At 47.2% G+C, this 22250-nt stretch overlaps 1 protein-coding gene across 2 annotated transcripts in view; it reads left to right on the top strand.

Moving 5' to 3' along the window:
* The first annotated feature begins 204 nt into the window (after positions 1 to 204).
* The window catches only part of PDLIM1 (PDZ and LIM domain 1), a 42446-nt gene continuing 20400 nt past the window's right edge, over positions 205 to 22250 (top strand). For both annotated transcript variants that reach the window (XM_081005660.1, XM_081005661.1), the window contains exons 1-3: positions 205 to 361; positions 10277 to 10428; positions 21840 to 21924. In XM_081005660.1, the coding sequence (XP_080861786.1) occupies positions 263 to 361; positions 10277 to 10428; positions 21840 to 21924 (336 nt within the window). In that variant the 5' untranslated portion in view covers positions 205 to 262. The remainder of the gene's footprint in view (positions 362 to 10276; positions 10429 to 21839; positions 21925 to 22250) is intronic.

Here is a 22250-nt window from a genome sequence, read left to right as displayed (position 1 = left end):
GCTTTCGGATCGGACTCCTTTGTTCCTTTGGCGAGGTGGCATCAGGTAAGGTGACGCCGGGCACGCGCAAAAAAGAACCCTTGTCTGCTCTCCTCCCCGCGGCGCGTCCCGGGGCGGAGTCAGTCAGTCCAGGCCGGGCAGGGAGTAGCTCCTTCCCCGCTCGGCGCCTGCTCAGGGCCCGCCCGAGTCTCCGCCCCGGGGTGGGGCGGAGCAGCCTAGCCCCGCCGCGCCGGCTGGATCGCACAGCCTGCGGCGAAGCACCATGAGCAAGACCCACCGCATAGTCCTCCAGGGGCCGGCGCCCTGGGGTTTCCGCCTGGTGGGGGGCAAAGACTTCGAGCAGCCGCTCACCATCTCCAGGGTAAGCAGGGAGCCCCGAAACTTCCGGGAGAAACCTGGATTGGGATTGGAGCGGGAGGAAGAGAGCGCCTCTGAACATGTGCAGAACGCCCTGCGTCGCCAACTGCAACTCCCGCGCCTCGAGCCGGATCCTTTGGGTCCCCATCCCCTCGCTTTTTAGGGAAGGACGTTCCAGTTCTGAGACGGGCTTGAATCTGAGCTCTTCTGAATCTTCAGCAGGGGTCTCTCGGGTTGGGGGACCCAAGGAGAGAAATCCGGGATCGGGGCCAGGATCCGCCGGCCAAGGGGAGCTGGGAAGCCGGCCGGCAGCAGCCCTTCCCCGGCCCTTTTTCCTTGGCAGCTGGTGCTCAGAGGCGCGCGGTGGTGCCCGTGAGTCTGGAGGTGTCGATTAGCTACCCGTTGATAAAATCGCGAGGAATGCTCCCAGCTCCTTGGAATTTCCTGGGATTTTGTCTAATCCCCTTTCAAATCCATTGCAGATATCGGGCTGATGATCCGAGGCGTGTTAGCACTTGGAAGGGTGAAAGCAAATGCCAAAAGTAAAAGCTAGGAGGTGATGGGCCACATGGGTGGTTAAAAAAACCCAACATCCTGTATTTTCCCAAATTTTTGCAGCCTGCATGTTACAGATCACAATGGTATTTGAAATAAACTGACAGTTTTCTGCCCTTAAATGGGGACTGAACTTTTTGTTGTTGCGGTGGCTGCTTCCTTCAGCTTCGACGGAGTGCTGTTTCTACTTGCCTGATAGATTGCCAAAGTTGGAGGAAGGAGGAAAGCTCTGGGAGGTGCCGCACCTACTTGAGACCTGGGGAGTGGCTGGTGCTGCAGTAACAGCTGCTTGGTTGTGCCCAGGTGGGGGCTAATCTCTGTCCCTAGGGTTGAAAGAACACCCCCCCCCCAAGGTATCAACTAGCACTGTTGACAAAGTATTTGTCATTGTCTGAATATTCCTGCCTTCACATTTTCGTTAGGGTAATGACCAGGAATCCTACCGAATGCACTCGCTGTAAATACTTCATCCATCCTTCTAGTAGGAAAAATGTATATTTCTGACTGTTCTTAGTACTCCCTCTGCCACCTTTATTGACTGATAATAAAAGCAATTAGCTTTTTCAAAAACTCCAATCCCTTGGTACTCACAGATTTAGGGTGGCCTAAGATAATGAATTCTAGCATTTAATTTTTTGCATGACAGTCATACTCCAGGAAGACCCACTGGAATTGGTGGATTTAAGCTACTTAATTCCATTGATTTCATTATTCTGCTCTGAGTATGATGTAACACTGGATATCACCATCTGAAAATGATTTTTTGGGAAAAATTACAATTAAAAGACACGTCTTGTGGCACCTTAAAGAAACTTACAATGATGTATTGTGCCAGAAGTGTCCATGGAGTGACTTGCAAAAGCTTATGCTGCAGTGAATCTCCTAATTTTCTCTGGTTTCTCCCCAGCCCACATTGAATGTAGTTGTCTCATAATGCCTTCAACTGAGCAGTGCTTTTGGCGCTGTGGGTTAAACCACAGAGCCTAGGACTTGCTGATCAGAAGGTTGGCGGTTCGAATCCCCTCGATGGGGTGAGTTCCCGTTGTTCGGTCCCTGCTCCTGCCAACTTAGCAGTTCGAAAGCACTTCAAAGTGCAAGTAAATAAATAGGTACCGCTCCGGTGGGAAGATAAACGGCGTTTCTGTGCGCTGCTTTGGTTCGCCCAGAAGTGGTTTAATCATGCTGGCCACATGACCCCGGAAGCTGTCTGCGGACAAACACTGGCTCCCTCGGCCTATAGAGCGAGATGAGCGCCGCAACCCCAGAGTCGGTCATGACTGGACCTATTGGTCAGGGGTCCCTTTACCTTTTTAACCCAAGGAGATACATCAGACAGGGATGTCTTATCCATAGGGGTGCAGGGCGCCAATGCGTCAAGTTCTGGAGGGCGCCAGGGAAGAGGCGGAGGCTGGATGCGGCGCCTCCTGGCATCAGCTCGCTGCCCTTGCCCGCCTCCACGATGCCGCGCCGAAGCAGCGCCACATTCGGAGCCTCTGCCTGCCGCGGCCACAGCGGCACAAAGCGTCCAGTCTCTGCCTCTTGCCCGCCAAAGGAGCCGCCCTCCAGCTGCTGGCAGGGGGAGCACCGGAGTGAGCTTTGCACCACGGCGCCAGATATCCTTAAGACAGCTCTGACACCAGACATCGGGAAGCTTATTCTCAGAAAACGGTGCCTGCTTTTAGGAATATATCACCATGATTCCGAGTGAGCAGCAGTGCTGTGAGATCTTCCACCAGTTTAAAAGCAGGGTTATTTAAGACTCAGGAAGGGTGAATAGGAGCTCACCTTTCCCTTCTTTCTCTTTCCCAGCCTCAAATAGCCAGAGGCGAAAAGGTTAGTTTCTGCTGCTGGAATTCCAGGCTGCTAGTAGGTTATGGAGCTCTGGGTACGATGTTCAAATAAGGCTATGGGCTCCTGATTCAGATCTCATTCTCCGGAGCAGCCCAGCTCTCTGTCAAAGTCCTTTCAGCAAAACAGGGGTTTTGATTACGGAAAACAAATCCATATTTTTTTGTTAAGCGCCTAACCACATACTTTCCAAAATGGGATCTGCCGTGGAGTAATTTGCAGGCTCCCTCCAGCAGTTTGGTTTCGAAACCATTTTTCTTAGCAAAGGGAACAATAAAAAAGGGTGAACATTTGCTGAGGGAGTTGTTTTTTGTGTATGTGACACAATCTACCAATTTCTCTCTGCTAAGATAGAACCCTTATGCTGCTTTTGTGTCTGCTCCCCAGAAATCTACAGGGTTTGTTTTTGTTTATTACTTGAGAATCTGCGTAAACAAGGCTTCTTGTGTTTTGCGTATGTTTTCATAAAATAGGTGGACTATTTTGGTGGGTCGCCACACAAAACCTTCCAAATGGGTAGCTGAACGAGTACACAGTTTTTGCCTGGTAAATCTTGGTGCATAGTCCAATTCAGTTGTACCTTGGGCTCAGTTCCTCGTCCGAAGAATGGGAATAGGGAGCTGCTATTCTTCCTAGGTGAAAAAAAATAAAATGACATTGTGGCACAGGAAGGGATGGGGAACCTCCAGCCCATGGGCCAAACTTGGCCCGTGAAGTCATTTTTTGGAAGCCACAACCACCCTTATACCTGACATCATACCTGACATCAGGTGTGTGGCAGGTAAGGGCAGGGCTTCAAAGGAGTGAGCAGGAGCTTAAAGTAAGCTGACATTTGTTTCTTTGCTGGGCTCAAAATGCACACCTTTCTCCTGCTCATGTAGGGCAGCCCCCTTGCTACATCAATTGAGGCTCTAATAATAATAACAATTTATTATTTATACCCCACCCATCTGGCTGGGTTTCCCCAGCCACTCTGGGCAGCTCCCAACAGAATATTAAAAACACGATAAAGCATCAAACATTAAAAACTTCCCTAAACAGGGCTGCCTTCAGATGTCTTCTCAAAGTCAGATACTGTAGTTATTTCCTTGACATCTGATGGGAGGGCATTCCACAGGGCGGGTGCTGCCACCGAGAAGGCCCTCTGCCTGGTTCCCTGTAACCTCACTTCTTGCAGGGAGGGAACCGCCAAAAGGCCCTTGGAGCTGGACCTCATTGTCTGGGCTGAACGATGGGGGTTGGAGACACTCCTTCACTGCCTTCCTCCATTGCTTCCTGTTCCCCTTTCCTTTTCCTAAATCAAAAATATAATAAAACCCTTATATGGAAGAAAGGGAAAGGAGTCGCAGGTGGTTCAGAATTCCGCTGGACACAGAAGAGGTTCCATAGGGCATCTTAGGCTCAAGTGATGCACAACTTATTGATGGTGATCATAGCTTAAAACCCTGTGAGCCTGGCAGGGAATTATGGGTGAGAGAACCTCCCTCTTCCTCAAACCCATGTCTCTGAATTGGGTTAACAGAATAGCAAGGAATATTTATTTAAAAGAATATCCATTTTGCCCAAGAATAAATATGAATGCCGTCCGTACAAAAGTAAGAGACGCAAGAGCGACAGAGATGCTGAGCTACTTCCTCTAAAATTAACACTGCCCAATGTTTCTTCAGTCGTCATCTTTGGCGATCACTCATAGCCGAGTAAGATTGTCTTCCATGAACACGGTCTTAACAGTGAGTCCATAAGTGATTGTGGAGGCCAATTCTGGATCTACGCGTCCTTCTACAGTGGGGACATAGGTTTCTGGGTGGGAGTTGATCATACTGAGGTTTACACATTTAGCACGTTTCTCCCTATCGTCCTGAGTTTGAGCATCTTCAAAACCCATGACACCTTTGGTCAAGGCTGTTCTCCAACTGGAGCTCTCACAGGCCAGTGTTTCCCAGTTGTCAGTGTTTATACCATATTTTTTTAGACTTGCCTCGAGACAGTCTTTAAACCTCTTTTGTTGATCACCAGCATCACATTTTCCATTTTTAAGTTCAAAATAGAGTACAGTGGTACCTCGGGTTAAGAACTTAATTCGTTCCGGAGGTCTGTTCCTAACCTGAAACTGTTCTTAAGCTGAAGCACCACTTTAGCTAATGGGGCCTCCTGCTCCGCTGTGCCGCCGGAGCACAATTTCTGTTCTCATCCTGAAGCAAAGTTCTTAACCCGAGGTAATATTTCTGGGATAGCAGAGTCTGTAACCTGAAGCGTATGTAACCTGAAGCATATGTAACCCGAGGTACCACTGTAGTTGCTTTGGAAGACGATAATCAGGCATCCGCATGACATGACCAGTCCAACAAAGTTGATGTTGAAGAATCGTTGCAAGCAGCTGTGTAATAAGAGGCACGATTGGTGAAACTCGTGTATTTGTAGAACTGTAGGTTGGGAAGTGACCCAAAAGCCCATCTGTTTCAACCCCCCTGCCCCCAGGGGCATAGGAAGGGGGGCGGTGAAGGTGGACCTCCCCAGGTGCCCTCACTGAGGGGGTGACATTTGGCTCGCTACCCACCTGTGACTCCCAAGCCTACCTTGAGCCATCGGGTCGGGTTAAGGGGGGGAGCTGCGCCTCTTTGCCAGCGACATTCTTCCCTTCCCCTTTGACAGCTGGGGGAGGCTTGGGAGTCACGGGCAGGCAAATGTCCACCATGGGCGGCTCGCTCCGCTCCCGTGAGTGGCTCTCTCCGTCCCAGGCTGCAGGGTGTGTGCGCCCAAGAGGCTATCCTGCAGCTGGCAGGGCACCCTCTGCGCCATGCCCCCCTCGGGAGCACAGGCATATGTTTTGCCGCTACCTGCCCCACCTTCCTCAGAAGGACTGCCCCACTCATGGATGGTTTTTTAAGCCACCCTGATTTTGTTATCACTTGAATGTGTAATTTTTATTGTTTCCGAGCACAATTCAAAGTGTTGGTGCTGACCTTTAAAGCCCTAAATGGCCTCTGTCCAGTACAGTGGTACCTCGGGTTAAGTACTTAATTTGTTTCGGAGGTCCGTACTTAACCTGAAACTGTTCTTAACCTGAAGCACCACTTTAGCTAATGGGGCTTCCTGCTGCCGCCGCGCTGCCGGAGCCCGATTTCCGTTCTCATCCTGAAGCAAAGTTCTTAACCTGAAGCACTATTTCTGGGTTAGCGGAGTCTGTAACCTGAAGCGTATGTAACCCGAGGTACCATTGTATATCTGAAGGAGCGTCTCCACCCCTCCACCCCCATCGTTCTACCCCGACACTGAGGTCCAGCGTCGAGGGCCTTCTGGCGGTTCCCTCACTGCGAGAAGCCAAGTTACAGGGAACCAGGCAGAGGGCCTTCTCGGTAGTGGCGCCCGCCCTGTGGAACACCCTCCCACCAGATGTCAAAGAGAACAACAGCTACCAGACTTTTGGAAGACATCTGAAGGCAGCCCTGTTTAGGGAAGCTTTTAATGTTTGATGCATTACTGTATTTTAATATTTTTTTGGAAGCCGCCCGGAGTGGCTGGGGAAGCCCGGCCAGATGGTCAGGGTATAAATAATAAATTATTATTATTTCAGCCCAGCTAATTCCAGATCATAGGGAGTTGTTTCTTTCTAGGCATTTAAATCAGGCATAGGCAAACTCGGCCCTCCAGATGTTTTGAGACTACAGTTCTCATCATCCTTGACCTGTTAGCTAGGGATGATGGGAGTTGTAGTCCCAAAACACCTGGAGGCTGAGTCTGGGGGTGCCTGATTTAAATGGATACAGTATGCAAACCAATAATGGCTATTTTTGACCTCTGGCAAACCCTGAAGATGGTAACTGGCTCTATAGAGCAAGTTAGCTGCTTCTATAGCAAATACCCCAAGAGCTCTTTGCCCAGGGTGTTCTCCTGTGTGCTGGGATGGCAGGACACTTTTATTTCATTTATTTATTGTTCAGGAGAAAAAAGCCATGCTTGCAGACAGCTCTACTACAGCATTTTAAAAGAGCTGGAGGTTAGAATCAGGAAAGCTATTTTCACATGGAGAGTTACTGGAACGGTTTCCAGCCTGCCAAAGGAAACAGTGGGTGCGGCTTGTTAAATAATGGGGAGATGATTTAGTCAAATACTATTCCAGCTTCTGGCACTGACTGCTATTATTGTTTAATTTAGATGTAAAAACAAAATAGTCCTGCCACCTTATCTTGTGCTTGTTATAGTTCAGTATACAATACTTGGGGGATAAGACCAGTTTTCACTCTCATTATTCTGTATGCTGGTGCTAACAGTCCTTTTAACCTCATTATAAGGGATTTTTGAAGGTATCGTTCATCTGAATTTTAAACTACAGTCGTACCTTGGTTCTCAAACAGAATGTGTTCCGGGAGTCCGTCCAACTCCTGGAAGTGTTCCAAAACCAAGATGTGGCTTCCGATTGGCTGCAGGAGCATCCTGCAGCCAACCAGAAGCCACGCCGGACATTTAGCTTCCGAAAATCGTTCAAAAACTGGAACACTCACTTCCAGGTTTCGATCATTCGGGAGCAGATTTATTCAGGAGCCCAAGGCATTTGAGATCTAAGGCACGACTGTACAGTGGTACCTCAGGTTAAGTACTTAATTCGTTCCGGAGGTCCGTTCTTAACCTGAAACTGTTCTTAACCTGAAGCTCCACTTTAGCTAATGGGGCCTCCTGCTGCCGCCGCGCCGCTGGAGCACGATTTCTGTTCTCATCCTGAAGCAAAGTTCTTAACCTGAAGCACTATTTCTGAGTTAGCGGAGTCTGTAACCTGAAGCGTATGTAACCTGCGGTACGACTGTATTTATTATGGTATGCTTGTTTTGGGGAAATCAGTGACCAGTCTAGCTGCCGCGTTCTGGATTAGTTGTAGTTTCCGGGTCACCTTCAAAGATAGCCCCATGTAGAGCACATTGCAGTAGTCCAAGCCTAAGATAACCAGAGCATGCACCACTCTGGTGAGACAGTCCGCAGGCAGATAGGGTCTCAGCCTAGGTACCTGATGGGGCTGGTAAACAGCTGCCCTGGACACAGATTTGACCTGTGCCTCCATGGACAGCTGTGAGTCCAAAATGACTCCCAGGCTGCGCACCTGGTCCTTCAGGGGCACAGTTACCCCCTTCAGGACCAGGGAATCCTCCACACCTGCCCGCCTCCTGTCCCCCCAAAACAGTACTTCTGTCTTGTCAGGATTCAACCTCAGTCTGTTAGCCGCCATCCATTCTCCGACCGACAATCCTCCAATCTCATCTCCACTAGTTCAGGAATCTTTCAGTTGCACATGGAGTCAACAAGAGAAAATGATGGCCAGGCAATTAAAGAAGGGATCAGATGTTATTTTGGTAAAAGGGGGAGGTGAATTAATTCCACTTCTGGTGGGTCATCTCTGTGGAACACTGCATTGGGGTAGTAAGGGATCTGCAAAGAACCATTCAAAGCCAGCATCTGAGGATAACAGTCTATGCCATCCAATCACAGTGCTTTGCAGGGTGAATAAAAATAAATGGTTTTTTAAAAAGTTTTTTTTTAATGGATTTTTTTTTATTTAAACCAGATTTTTAAAATAAGATCCTTTTGGAGGAAATATCTCTTCTATTTAAGTTACATTATAGTCCAAAGGCTATTCATCAGGAAATAAGGATTTGTTTTAAGTTTTTCATGTGTGCTAAAACTCAGGCTAAGTTAAAAAAACAAAAACACAAAAGTTTAACCACATCAGTTAACAAACATGGATACATATGCTATAATGTTATTGCTTTAGTTAAATAAATTGTTCAAATTGTTATTAAGGAAATGATTATTTTCTCCTTCCAATAAAGTACAGCAGAAAAGTTATCCAAATATAAACAGTTCACTTGTTAAACATCACAATAATTTCATAATTATCGGTCTATGTACTATTTCTAATAGTATAACCAAATCAGTAATTTTTGGTAGAACTGTGAAAACTACTCTGAAAATTTATTATTCCAAAAATGAAACCTTCCACTGGTTGTAAATATTAAGATTATACCAGCAAGAATAAGTCTTTCTGTAAAAAAAGATTTAAATCAAGTCTTACTGACTAATGATTTAAATCAATATGATTTAAATCAAATCACCCTACTCCCCATAAAGCACATCTCATCTTCACCAGTTCAGGAACCTTTCAAGTGCACATGGAGTCAACTAGAGAAAACGTTGGCCAGACAATTAAAGAAGTGATCAGGTGTTATTTCGGTAAAAGAAGAAGGTGAATTAATTCTAGTGGGTCATCTCTATGGAACACTGCTTTGGGGTAATGGATCTGCATCTGAGGATGACAGTTTATGCCACCCAATGACGTTGCTTTGAATGAAATAATGGGCATCTTGTCAGTGATAACAATAAATCTGTATGTCATGTTGGAAACTGGAGTGTGGCAAAGTTTTATGGCTCCTAGAACCCCTCTGGGACGCGGGTGGCGCCGTGGGTTAAACCACAGAGCCTAGGACTTGCACATCAGAAGGTCGGCTGTTCAAATCCCTGCGACGGAGTGAGCTCCCGTTGCTCAGTCCTTGCTCCTGCCAACCTAGCAGTTTGAAAGCACCTTAAAGTTCAAGTAGATAAATAGGTACCGCTCCGGCGAGAAGGTAAGCGGCGTTTCCGTGCGCTGCTCTGGTTCGCCAGAAGCGGCTTAGTCATGCTGGCCACATGACCCAGAAGCTGTTCACCGGCTCCCTCGGCCAAAAAAGCGAGATGAGCGCCGCAACCCCAGAGTTGGTCACGACTGGACCTAATGGTCAGGGGTCCCTTTACCTTTACTTTTAGAACCCCTCTGGTTTCAGCAGACACAGCTCAGAAACGTGAACCCCCTTCACACTACATTTAAATACTACTTTTCTTTTTAAGTTTCTACCCTCGTGAAAAGTACTGAAGGCCAAGATGGCCAGAATTCACAGGAGCCAGAAACACTCAACATTTCTGTGCCATGTTTTGTGTTCTAAATGTTTGGATCTCTTTTGTTAGGAATGGCAAACTGGTATGCAATAGTTCAGAGATGGCTCATTGCGAATGAATGTGCTTTTCTTAACCGCGGACTCCCACTCATTCTATCATTCCATTGTGAAAGCCAAAGCTAGGGGAAACTAAAAAGCGAGCTGGTTGATTGATGGGTTTTCGTTTTTCCTTTAGTCCAGTTTTATGTTGCTGTTTGTTTTCCCCCACTGGTGAGTGTTTGTTAATATGCACAAAGTCACCGTTTTTGTAGAATGGTGTGTGAAACAAGACAGTATCTCATTGATCCTTTACAATAACCCCATAAGGCAGACCAGTAAAATTAGCACTGTACTACAGAGGCCTAAGAGTGATTCATTTACAGTTTTTATGTTTGTGCCTTTCAATAAAATATTCAAAGGCATTCTGCTAGTTTCTTTGTAGCCAACTCCCGGTTCCTCTTGTCAAACAAGCCAGGACCAGTATACAAAGAACAGCCTGGGGCCTTGAGTTTTGCTTTGGTGACAATTTCTGTTTATCTTTTTTCTTCTTCTTCTTGCAGGTAACCCCTGGCAGCAAAGCTGCAGCTGCCAATTTATGCATTGGAGATGTTATCATGTCCATTGATGGGGAAGATACAGAAAGCATGACTCACCTAGAAGCACAGAACAAAATCAAGGGCTGCATAGACGAAATAATTCTGACCGTGGGCAGGTAAAGTAGCATTTGGATTGGAGGAATGAAATCTGCCTGGCTCAAGTATCCAATGAGCACATATCACAGCTATGGTTGGTTTACTGTAGGAGGAAAAATATGAATCCCTGTGACCCAGGGCTAAACTCACTCTCCAGCAGGAAAGAGCTCCCAGTAGCAGAGTTTAAACTCACAAAGGTGTTAGGAATGTAAGTTGTTAGACCCTTTTATCCCATTTAGTTGTATACAGCACTCCTCTCTTTCTGCCCCTCTTGCAATGAACAAAGCACACACTGTTAAGTAAGTTTAAAATGCTTTACTTACAAAACATTCCAAAGGTCAGATTCATGCATTTATCCAAGCAGCGGCAAGGAGAGCACAGGTAGAAAATACAGCAAGATAGCTTCAAACACATGCTCTAAGCTTGGAGTTTGCTTAGGCATGTCTTCCTTTGGTCAGTTACATGGCGCGGAGAGAGTGAGAACAGGAAGAGAAGACTTCACTTCATCTCTCATCAGAGAAGAGAGATCATGGCCAAGCTGAGTCTAGGAAACTAGCTCTTTTGTTTTAACCCTTTCATGCACTAACTAGCACTCGCACATAGTTCTGTTTGACTGCAATTTCCCACATTTACGAGCTTCAGCTATTCCCTGACAGTGACAGCTTGGAAACAATAATTCATGCTTAGATTATCTCCTGTTGGGTTACTGTGATGTGCTCTACGTAGGGCTGTTTTTGAGGATGACGCAACATTGCAGTGCATGTGGAATGAAGCTGTTTGGCTGGACAGCCAGTTGCAGCCACATTTTACTGGTTCTTAAATAATTTTACTGGCTGCCAGTACATTTCTGGTCTGAATGCAATGGTTCGCTGATGACTTACAAAGCCCTGGAAGACTCAAATACCTAAATACTTTCCCTGTATAGGCCTCCCAATCTGCTAAGGAAACCCTTTTAAGCACCCCACTACTTGCTACACAATGCTGTGACATGTGAGAGGGCCTTTTCAGTGGTGGCACTCTGGCTATGAAATTTGAAACCCTCTGAAATTTGGCTAATGCCTACTCTGGTCTCCTGTTGGAATGGGATGTTTTATTATGGTTTCAGGATGTGCTGATAGGAGGCGTTCCATCTGCCTGCCTATTTTATTGCTATGCCTCATATTCTAATAGAGATTTGATTATTCCCTGCCACAGATTCTTTGCATAGAGGGTGATCTAGAACGTTTTGAACAAATAAAGTACATGGCAAGGTGTACATTTCCCTAGCTCTGCTCCTGCTTCCTGCACAACATAGGAAGGTCTGAAAGGGGTCTGTAATCATGTTTGGCTGAATGTGCTTATACAGTGGCACCTCGGGTTAAGTACTTAATTCTTTCCGGAGGTCCGTTCTTAACCTGAAACTGTTCTTAACCTGAAGCACCACTTTAGCTAATGGGGCCTCCTGCTGCTGCCGTGCCACCAGAGCACGATTTCTGTTCTCGTCCTGAAGCAAAGTTCTTAACCTGAGGTACTATTTCTAGGTTAGCGGAGTCTGTAACCTGAAGCGTATGTAACCTGAAGCGTATGTATCCCAAGGTACCACTGCAAAACTCTTTCGGAATTTCTTGTTCGATGCAAGAAGGCTGGGGTTGGTGGGGAGGGAGAGAGTTCATTTCCTCACACCCTTAAAGGTAAAGATAAAGGACCCCTGGATGGTTAAGTCCAGTCAAAGGTGACTATGGGGTTGGGGGGCTCATCTCGCTTTCAGGCTGAGGGAGCCGGCATTTGTCCACAGACAGCTTTCCGGGTCATGTGGCCAGCATGACTAAACTGCTTCTGGCGCAACAGAACACCGTGATGTAAGCCAGAGCGCACAGAAATGCTGTGTATCTTCCCGTTGCAATGGTACCTATTTATCTACTTGCACTGGTGTGCTTTCGAACTGCTAGGCTGGCAGGAGCTGGGAAAGAGCAATGGGAGCTCACTCCGTCACAGGGATTCAAACTGCCGACCTTCTGATCGGCAAGCCCAAGAGGCTCAGTGGTTTAGACCACAGTGCCACTCATGCCATGCACTGCATGAATTACACATAGTGCCTGGCTGGGCACAGAGGGCGAATAAAACCCGCCAGCGGAGAGCCGGCGTGGTGTAGTGGTTAAGAGTGGTGGACTTGTAATCTGGTGAACCGGGTTCGTTTCCCCACTCCTCCATATGCAGCTGCTGGGTGACCTTGGGCTAGTCACACTTCTCTGAAGTTTCTCAGCCCCACTCACCTCACAGAGTGTTTGTTGTGGGGGAGGAAGGGAAAGGAGATTGTTAGCTGCTTTGAGACTCCTTAAGGGGAGTGAAAGGCGGGATATCAAGTCCAAACTCCTCCTCCGCCATGCCAGCCAAACCCTTGCTGCCGCTGCCACCGGGCAGGTGTGGGACACAGAAGGTTCACAGGGCCCAGCCAGCTAACGCGAGCCTTGGCGGCCATTCAGCGGCAAGGCTGGGGCCTGGAGGTCCCCAGCGTCAGGGAGGGCAGGGATCCCAAATCATCCGGCCCCCCAGCCCTCCCCATCTTATGCCCCTGGTGTGGGCTGAAATTTGTAATGGACTTTTGTGGTTGCGGCAAAAGCAGCAAGTGTCTGCTGTATCTTCTCATGTCAGGGCTAGGAGTTTCTCAGCAGTTCCTTCTCTCCAGGGGGGAGAGCACTTCCGGTTGGTTCATCATGGACTCTCCTCTTCCTTCCTTCCAAAGCCCCTCTCCTCTTCTCCGGCTTCTGTGCCAGCTCCTGCCTGCTTTTTGGCTATCTATTCCTTTCCTGGTGGGAGATTTATGTGAAGGTTTCATATTCTGCCAGATCAGCTCATAAGAGTTGGGTTCATGGTCCAAGAACGTCTTTCTCCCTCCCCTCCTCTCCTTTTTTTTCTTTGGAATGGAGATGAGCAATTATTGTGCAAGATTATGCAACTCTTGAGCTAATATATAACCACGAGTAATCAGAAAAACTATTGTGGGATGGGAGGAACTGCAGATACTTTTTTTTGCGCGAACTCTTTTAATGTCGTTGTAAATAGTTGCACAATGCTTCTCTTGTTCCTGTCTTCCCTCCCAAAGCTTTGGAACAAACACCCTGAATTTCTGTGTCAAAGTTAGTTTTACTGTTGCAGAATCACTTCCAAGAAGTGGAGCTGGCAGCATATCCTCTTCATTCAATCGCCAGCGGCACAGAAAAGCCGAATTTAAGTCACAAAACTTGTCCAAGAAGTGAAGCAACCACCCAGACAGCTCTTGAGAGAGAAGTATTTTAATCAGGGACCAAAATGTGCTACATTAACAAAAGCCTGTGACTAAGGGTCTGTTGAATTAGCTCAGAGAGGGAGAGCAAAACAAGGAACTCGACTCAAAAAAATAGAGGGAGGTGGATGTACTCCAGGAATGCCACAAATTCTCTTGACTCACTCCAGCCCTGTCATTTTCCTGAGAATTCCCTCGACCCTGAGAAACGTCTGTGTCGTTCAACCTAGTCTGGCACGCTGCGTATGCATGTCTGTCTATATATGGACATTAAAACGGACGGGCTGCTTCTCAAAGGTTTAATTATTATTGATGGCTATTGGCAAAGTGCATTTGCACTGGAATGTTGTGTATGGGATATTTCAGAGAGCTGGCTTCTTCAGAAGAACGGATGCTAAACTTTAGAGAGTGCCTTTCCCGCAAAATCCAGCCTTTCTCAACCTTGGGTCTCCAGGTGTTGCTAGACTACAACTCCCATCATCCCTGACGGCTAGCCCTTCTCACTAGGGATGATGGGAGTTGTAGTGCAGCAACATCTAGGGAACCCAAGGCTGAGAAAGCTTGCCCAGCGATCAAAGCCTTGACATGCTCTCCCCTTCTAAAAACGGTCCATTTTAGAGCCAGTTACCTGTCGAATCTCCAGTCGGCCTCACTGAGATTTGCTTTTACTGAGCAGCGTTTTCAAGCTATGCCCTCCGCCGTCCTGGATGGGTGAGACAACAGGGTGCCGTATAAAGGCAGACTCTGTATATGTGGGCTCCCTTAACTGCTCAGCTGAGGTAAGGAAATCTAGCAGACGCCACTAGCAGAGGGACTCAGGAGTGGTGGTGGTTTCACCAGCGATATACCTCTGTGTGAAGCCGACATCATGGTCTGCTCCTCCTCCTAATAATCATAATCATAATCATAATCATTTGTACCCCACCCATCTGACTGGGTTGTCCCAGCCACTGGGTGGCTTCCAATAAATAAAAAAGCATAATGTGGAAGTATAGCAGCAAAGGTCATTTAGTTAGTAACCTAAAGGTTAATTTTATTGTCAGACAGCCAACCAAGAGGGTGGTGGTGATTGAAGTGTTGCCTAGCAACCAGTCAGAGGGGTATGATCCTTCTCAGGTTAACACATGCTTTGATTGGCTATGTAGCTGTCAGGAGTTTTCCTCTGCATGTTTAGTTGAATGTCTCCTTGCTATAGACAAGGCCTGTCCTAAAAAAGGCAAAAACTCTCTTGTTTGCTTCTCCTCAAATTATACACCGTATATCGTTCAATTTCCGCATTGTAGTGTTAACCAGACTTTTCTCTCAGAACTCCATCTGTATACTGGTCCTGGGCGATATATTGATATATTGCCCAGACCTATACATTGGACCCAAGGGGCGATTTCTCACCCTACTGCCCATACAGGAAAGATGTCTCTCCCCGGCAGAGTAGCTCCTATGACTTCTTAGCAATGTAAGCATTCCAGTGACTCGCAAAGTTGCCTTTTTTGCTCTGGCGGCCAAAAAGATGAGAAAGAAGCCCCTGGACAATATAGCATTGAACTGGGAGACGCAGAGATCTAGAGACTATGATTTGTGGCGCGGCAAAATCTCTTTGTTGTTGTTTAGTCGTTTAGTCGTGTCCGACTCCTCGTGACCCCCTGGACCAGAGCACACCAGGCACTCCTGTCTTCCACTGCCTCCCACAGTTTGGTCAAACTCATGCTGGTAGCTTTGAGAACACTGTCCAACCATCTCGTCCTCTGTTGTCCCCTTCTCCTTGTGCCCTCCATCGTTCCCAGCATCAGGGTCTTTTCCAGGGAGTCTTCTCTTCTCATGAGGTGGCCAAAGTATTGGAGCCTCAGCTTCAGGATCTGTCCTTCCAGTGAGCACTCAGGGCTGATTTCCTTAAGAATGGATAAAATCTCTTTACGTGTATTTATTTTTTATTCAGATTTGTCATGGCCAATGGCTAGTACAATAAAGTTATTGGGATTGAGAAAACCTGCCTGAACCTGACAGGAGAAAGCAGGGAGAAATACCTTGAGGCAGTTGAGCAACATTCCCCATTCTGTCGCGGACCATGTCCAAAAACCGGTTGAAACTCAGCCCCTACCTTTCCCAAATCAACATTCACAATGTGGACCAAAAGCATCACCCAGCTCACTGACAGGGTGAAACCAGCATGTTACTTTGGAACCTTGTATTGCATCAGTGGTGGTGGGGATAGTTGGTGCCATGATCCTGGGCGCAAAATGCTGAGGGGGCACAACCGTGCAGGTTCCAGCTTCTACAGGGATCCCTGCCCCACCAAAGGTGGCAGAGCGACCCGTTGGGGGGGGCTGCCACCCTGGTGGTAAAAAGGTAAAAGACCCCTGGACGGTTAAATCCAGTCAAAGGCGGCGATAGGGTTGTGGTGCTCATCTCGCTTTCAGGCCGAGGGAGCCGGCGTTTGTCCACAGACAGCTTTCCGGGTCATGTGGCCAGCATGACTAAGCCGCTTCTGGCGCAACACGACACCATGACGTAAGCCAGAGCGCACGGAAACACTGTTTATCTTCCCACTGCAGTGGTACCTATTTATCTACTTGCACTGGCGTGCTTTCGAACTGCGAGGTTGGCAGGAGCTGGGACAGAGCAATGGGGACTCACCCCGTCGCAGGGATTCGAACCGCCAACCTTCCGATCGGCAAGCCCAAGAGGCTCAGTGGTTTAGACCACAGCGCCACCCTGGTGGACCCCCTCTCCAGCTCCCACCCTTCCCTGCCTGCCTGATGACTTATCTACACTTCTTTAACTCGGAACCCCCAAACCTTCGTTCCCCTCCCCCCCAAACGCCTTCCGTGGTAACTGTATTAAAAGAGGGAAGCCTACTCTCTTGTCATAGAGGACTTTTTGTTTGGAGCAAGCGAAGCATTTTGCCCCAGCTGCTCGCAGGGGACAAAGGGAGCTTATCCTTGCAGCCGTAAGAGTGCAAACATCAGACATTTTGCTTCCTTGTTTGGATAACTTCTAGTACAGATGGAAAGCGGAGCCAAGGGCGATGTTGTCCTTTCCATTTTTATCCCCTGAGCAAGTCTGCATGGATGCCAGCCTCTGTAAAAAAAAACACCAACACAACCCATCAACTCTGCATCTGTTATTGTGTTCCTTAAATATAAAAGCTGACTTGATTCGAATGCCACAGGCTTTCTCATTCAGAGAAAAATAGCTTTGTAACCACCAAGGAAGCCGGATGTGTCTCTTTATTAGGTTGATCAAATGCAAAGGATGACGGTGAACTTAAGCAACTGTGTGGAAGAGGGAATTTTGGCTAGTGAGCGCTGCATCAACTGAAATTCCCTCTTCTCATAGTGAATTAGAAATATGACACACCTGTTGTTCCTTGCTTTATCTGATATTCTAAGTTAGTTGCACCACACCTGGCTCTTAGAATTGGTCTAGCCTCTTAGTTCTTCAGATTAAGAAATTGCTGAGACTCCAAGCCTCCGCGTCTAATTTTCAAGAGCCAATTATTTTTTTGGAACCGTCACCAGGAAGAAATGAAGAACAGCAAACTTGATCTTCTCAGGTGGGCAAAAAGGTCACAATAATTTTGTCTCGGCAGGTTATAGTTTTGATGGCAAACTTGCAGGATTCTTGGCCAGGTTCAAATTTATACGGCAATTAGCTGAAGCTGGAATACTTTCCCCTCTTCAAACTTTGACTTTCAGTGCCACTGAAAGCATCTCCCAAAACCTTTTCCTTCTGTGCAGCCATCATGAGAAGTAGGAAAATTACTTTATGAGATAAAGTAGAGGTTCTCGAGGGATTTATTGTTGTTATTATTTACTCGAAACATGTCTGACACCAGTGACCCTGCCGAGAAAACAGATTTTTAATGTGGGGTGGTTAGAGCTATTGCTCTAGACTGTCTGCTAAAACATTCCTCTGGCATTTAAGTTTGTTTGCATGCCAGCCACCTGACTTTCGCAGGCATTGGGTGCTCACGAACGCCAGCGAAGTAACTGGGAACTGCAGCTGTTTTGTTCTTTTTTTTTTTTGGAAAGGCAGCTGTTTTATATTTTAGGGAGCTAAGTTTAGCCTGCAAATTTGGAATGCTGGTCTTTAAATGGAAGGTGAGAGCTCGCTTCATTCCTTGCTCATTCCATCGCCGTGATCGAGAGCCTGGGAATCTCCCGCTCAGTGGAATGCCCCGCTTTGTAATGTTTGTGCACGCCAAAAATGTTTTCGTTTGCCGTGAGTTGAGGCAAGTGACCCAGCTCCCCGAAAAGACATTGGTGGGCTGGCGCTGATGCAACTTCTCAGCCTCTAAATCATCTTGCTCATTTAATAATAATAATAATATTATTTATACCCTGCCCATCTGGCTGAGTTTCCCCAGCCACTCTGGGCGGCTCCCAATCAAATGTTAAAAACAGTACAGCATTAAATATTAAAAACTTCCCTGAACAGGGCTGCCTTCAGATGTCTTTTAAAGATGGGATAGCTGCTTATTTCCTTCACATCTGAAGGGAGGGTATTCCACAGGGTGGGCGCCACTACCGAGAAGGCCCTCTGCCTGGTTCCCTGTAACCTCACTTCTCGCAATGAGGGAACCACCACAAGGCCCTCGGCGCTGGATCTCAGTGTCCGGGCTGAACGATGGGGGTGGAGACGCTCCTTCAGGTATACAGGACCGAGGCGTGTATACCTCTTCTCCCCTTCCTTCCCTGGTCAGGGTTAACCAGGGCACAGCATGGAGAAAGGGGTCAATATCTCTGACTTGCATGAATTTCAGCCTCAAAGGAAGCTCTGCAGTTAAGATTATGCCCCTCGGCGTTTATGTGGCATGTGCTCTTATTCCGTAGGAGGTCAAAAGAACATTTCTAATTACTGATAATAGGGTTGCAAAGCTCATTGTGGTCAGCAGGCCGCTCCCTTTTTAAAAATAAATTTCTGACAAGTCCAGGCGAGGACTATTTATGTTTTCCCGAATAAGGGAATGCGTAGCATGCCACTTTGTGCATTCTTCTTGCCAGAAACTGCTCCAAAGTATCTTAACTGAAGTGGTTCATTCCTGCATTGCAGGGGGTTGGAATAGATGACCCATAGGGTCCCGTCCAACTCCACAATTTTATGATTCTTTGGTTTATGTCTCTGTGAATTTAAAGTTGCAGTGGAGGGATTAATGTCCCTTAAGGAAGGAATTCTGCTGTTAACAGTGGATAAGATTAGTCAGTGTGGTGTAGTGGCCACAGTGGTCCATGCGACGGTCACCTCCAGGCTTGATTATTGTAACTCACTCTACGCGGGGCTGCCCTTGAAGCTGACCCAGAAACTCCAGCGGGTGCAGAATGCCGTGGCGAGGCTCCTTATGGGGTCCTTGCCGCGGGATCACATTCATCCGGTGCTTTACCAGCTGCACTGGTTCCTGGTGGAGTACAGGGTCAGGTTTAAGGTGCTGGTTTTGACCTTTAAAGCCCAACGCGGCCTAGGACCCACGTACCTACGGGACCGCCTTTCCTGGTATGCCCCACAGAGGACCTTAAGGTCCACAAATGACAACACCTTGGAGGTCCCAAGTCGCAAGGTGGTTAGATTGGTCTCAACTAGGGCCAGGGCCTTTTCAGTACTGGCCCCGACTTGGTGGAACGCTCTGTCACCAGAGACTGGGGCCCTGCGGGACTTGACATCTTTCCGCAGGGCCTGCAAGACAGAGCTGTTCCGCCTGGCCTTTGGTTTGGACTCGGTCTGACCTTTATGTTTCCCTCCCCTTATGGTTTTGATCTATGGGCTACTATTAAAATGAGGCTGCATTTTAAATTGTATTTTAACCTGTATTTTAAATTGGTTTTTAAAAATATATATATATTGTAATTTTACTGGTGTTAGCCACCCTGAGCCCAGCTCTGGCCGGGGAGGGCGGGATATAAATAAAAAATTATTATTATTATTATTTATTATTATTATTATTTATTTGGGGTTAGAGAGCTTCACTAGGACCTCCGGAGACCAGGGTTTGGATCTCTGCTCAGCCATGAAGCTCACTGGGCAACCTTGGGGCAGTCGCTGCCCTCAGCCAAACCCACCTCATAGGGTTGTAGTGGGGATTAAATGAGGAGGAGGAGAACTACCGTATGTACACCTGAGGTTTTCAGCCTTTTTGGGTCCATGGCTCCCTTGACTAACTACAGTGGTACCTCGGGTTACACATGCTTCAGGTTACATGATGCTTCAGGTTACAGAGTCCGCTAACCCAGAAATAGTACCTTTGGTTAAGAACTTTGCTTCAGGATGAGAACAGAAATCGCACAGCGGCGGTAGCAGGAGGCTCCATTAGCTAAAGTGGTACCTCAGGTTAAGAACAGTTTCAGGTTAAGAACGGACCTCTGGAATGAATTAAGTTCTTAACCCGAGGTACCACTATACATTATTTCTGTGGCACCCCTGTGGGGTTCAGGAACCCAGTTATGCTACCCCTTTCCTGCAGAGCTGGCAGCCCCTCACCCCTTTTCGAATGCCCTCCCTTGTGGAGGGTTCCCTCAGCCTCCTCTCCCCCAGCCTCCTCTCCCCTCTCCTTGGGGTCCTCTGGGCAGCTGCAGCTGCCCCCCCCTGCCCCAAAGAGAGCTGCCTCCTCACACTGCCCCTCAAGAGCCTGGGAAGCACCCCGTGGCCAGCCCCAGAGGCACCATTCGCCTGGGGAGCTTGTAGCCAGGGCTGCTGCAACAAACAGCCCTGCAAGCCTTTGGGAGGCAGAGATGCAAGAGGGCATCTGAGGAGGGAAGGGAAGGGAAGAGGGACAGAGGCCAGTGTTGCCCACGGCACCCCTGACCACCATTCAAGGCACCCAAGGGTGCCAGGGCAAACTGGTTATAAACCACTGACATATACCACTTGGAGCTCCGTGGAGGGAAGATGGAATGGAAACGTAATAAACAAACAAGCAAAAAGGCCCTCTTCAGAGTTATTTGTAGAGAAACAAAAAACATATTTGCATACAGTGGTACCTCGGGTTACATACGCTTCAGGTTACATACGCTTCAGGTTACAGACTCCGCTAACCCAGAAATAGTACCTCGGGTTAAGAACTTTGCTTCAGGATGAGAACAGAAATTGTGCTCCGGCGGCGTGGCAGCAGCAGGAGGCCCCATTAGCTAAAGTGGTGCTTCAGGTGTTTCAGGTTAAGAACAGACCTCCGGAACGAATTAAGTACTTAACCCGAGGTACCACTGTACTTGGATCTGCGATGGAATGAGCAATATTGGAAAGATTCACATCCATGATCCTCAAATGGACCAGTGACTGCCTCTTCCCTTAATTTACCTTGCAAGGTTGTTATTAAAGGAATAATGCACACAGCCCACAGTTCCTTGAGGAAACCTGGCATATAAATAAATAGATTGCACAAAACTGCTGGTGCAAGTCTTGCTAAGTTAAATTTCCCATTCTTAAAGTGAGCCTTGGAGATGGTGGACTAAAGCGCTTCAATAGGAATCTTATTTCTGGAGACTTCAACATTTCCCAGACACACGGAATGTCTGCTGTGACTTTGCCTAAGTACAGCATGCTGTGCCTACTCCTGAAAAAAGTTCGGAAGGAAAAGAAACACCCCCAAAACCCTGGATTTGAGGGAATTCCAAATTTATTTATTTTTTATAATTTTTTAAATTAATTTTAACATATAAATTATAAAATGTACCACAAAACTTATCACTTATACAATCTTTTTGGACTTCCATCAGCACCTCTGATGATCCACCGTTTTAACCACTTCTTATGCATTTCTTAACTTTATATTGCCTTTACATCTCTTAACAAATCATCCTCCCCCTTGTCAATTTTTACAATACTTCTAATAATACTCCTCACAAAACTTCTTGCAACCCTACAAATGTCATCTGTTCTTCACAATTCCTTTTCAAATAGTCCGTAAATTTACTCCAGTCTTCCGTGAATTTCTGGTCTCACTGGTTTCGAATCCTTCCTGTTAGTTTATCTAATTCTGCATAGTCCATTAACTTCATCCTCCATTCTTCAATTGACGGTAACTCTTCTTGCTTCCATTTTTGGGCCAATAATAATCTTGCTGCTGTGGGGGAATTCCAAATTATGGAATTGTGTGGAGCACGATAAATGTCTTGAAACTACAAAATACTGTAACAAATGTGGAGAATTCTAGTGTTAACCACCAGACGCTTTACTTTGCAGAACTGAATCAAAAATATGGTCGCCGCTGGTTACTGAGGAAGGGAAAACCAATCCATACAAGATGAACCTGGCATCCCAGCCACAGGTGAGTAACATGAAGGAGGCTCTGTTTCTTTTCCGCCAGACTGTGCCCGCTGCAGGTATGGATTGAACCGTGTTGACACAGCATAAATGACACTCTCATAGTTGCTGCTTGTGTTTTATTCTAAAGGCACAGGCGCACTGTGTGTCACATGTCTGGCATAACACATGCATGCCCAGTATAGGCTGAGGAGAAAAGTCAGTTGTGGAGGGTGGAGGAAAGAGTATCGTGAATCCATATACAGTCGTACATTAAATCTCAAACACCTTGGCTCCCCCAAAATATTGGCTCCCGAACAATCAAAACCCGGAAGTGAGTGTTCCAGTTTT

This window comes from Podarcis pityusensis, assembly GCF_964106645.2.
Source record: "Podarcis pityusensis genome assembly, chromosome: 5".
Lineage (NCBI taxonomy): Eukaryota > Metazoa > Chordata > Lepidosauria > Squamata > Lacertidae > Podarcis > Podarcis pityusensis.
This window is presented reverse-complemented; position numbering and strand designations above follow the sequence as displayed.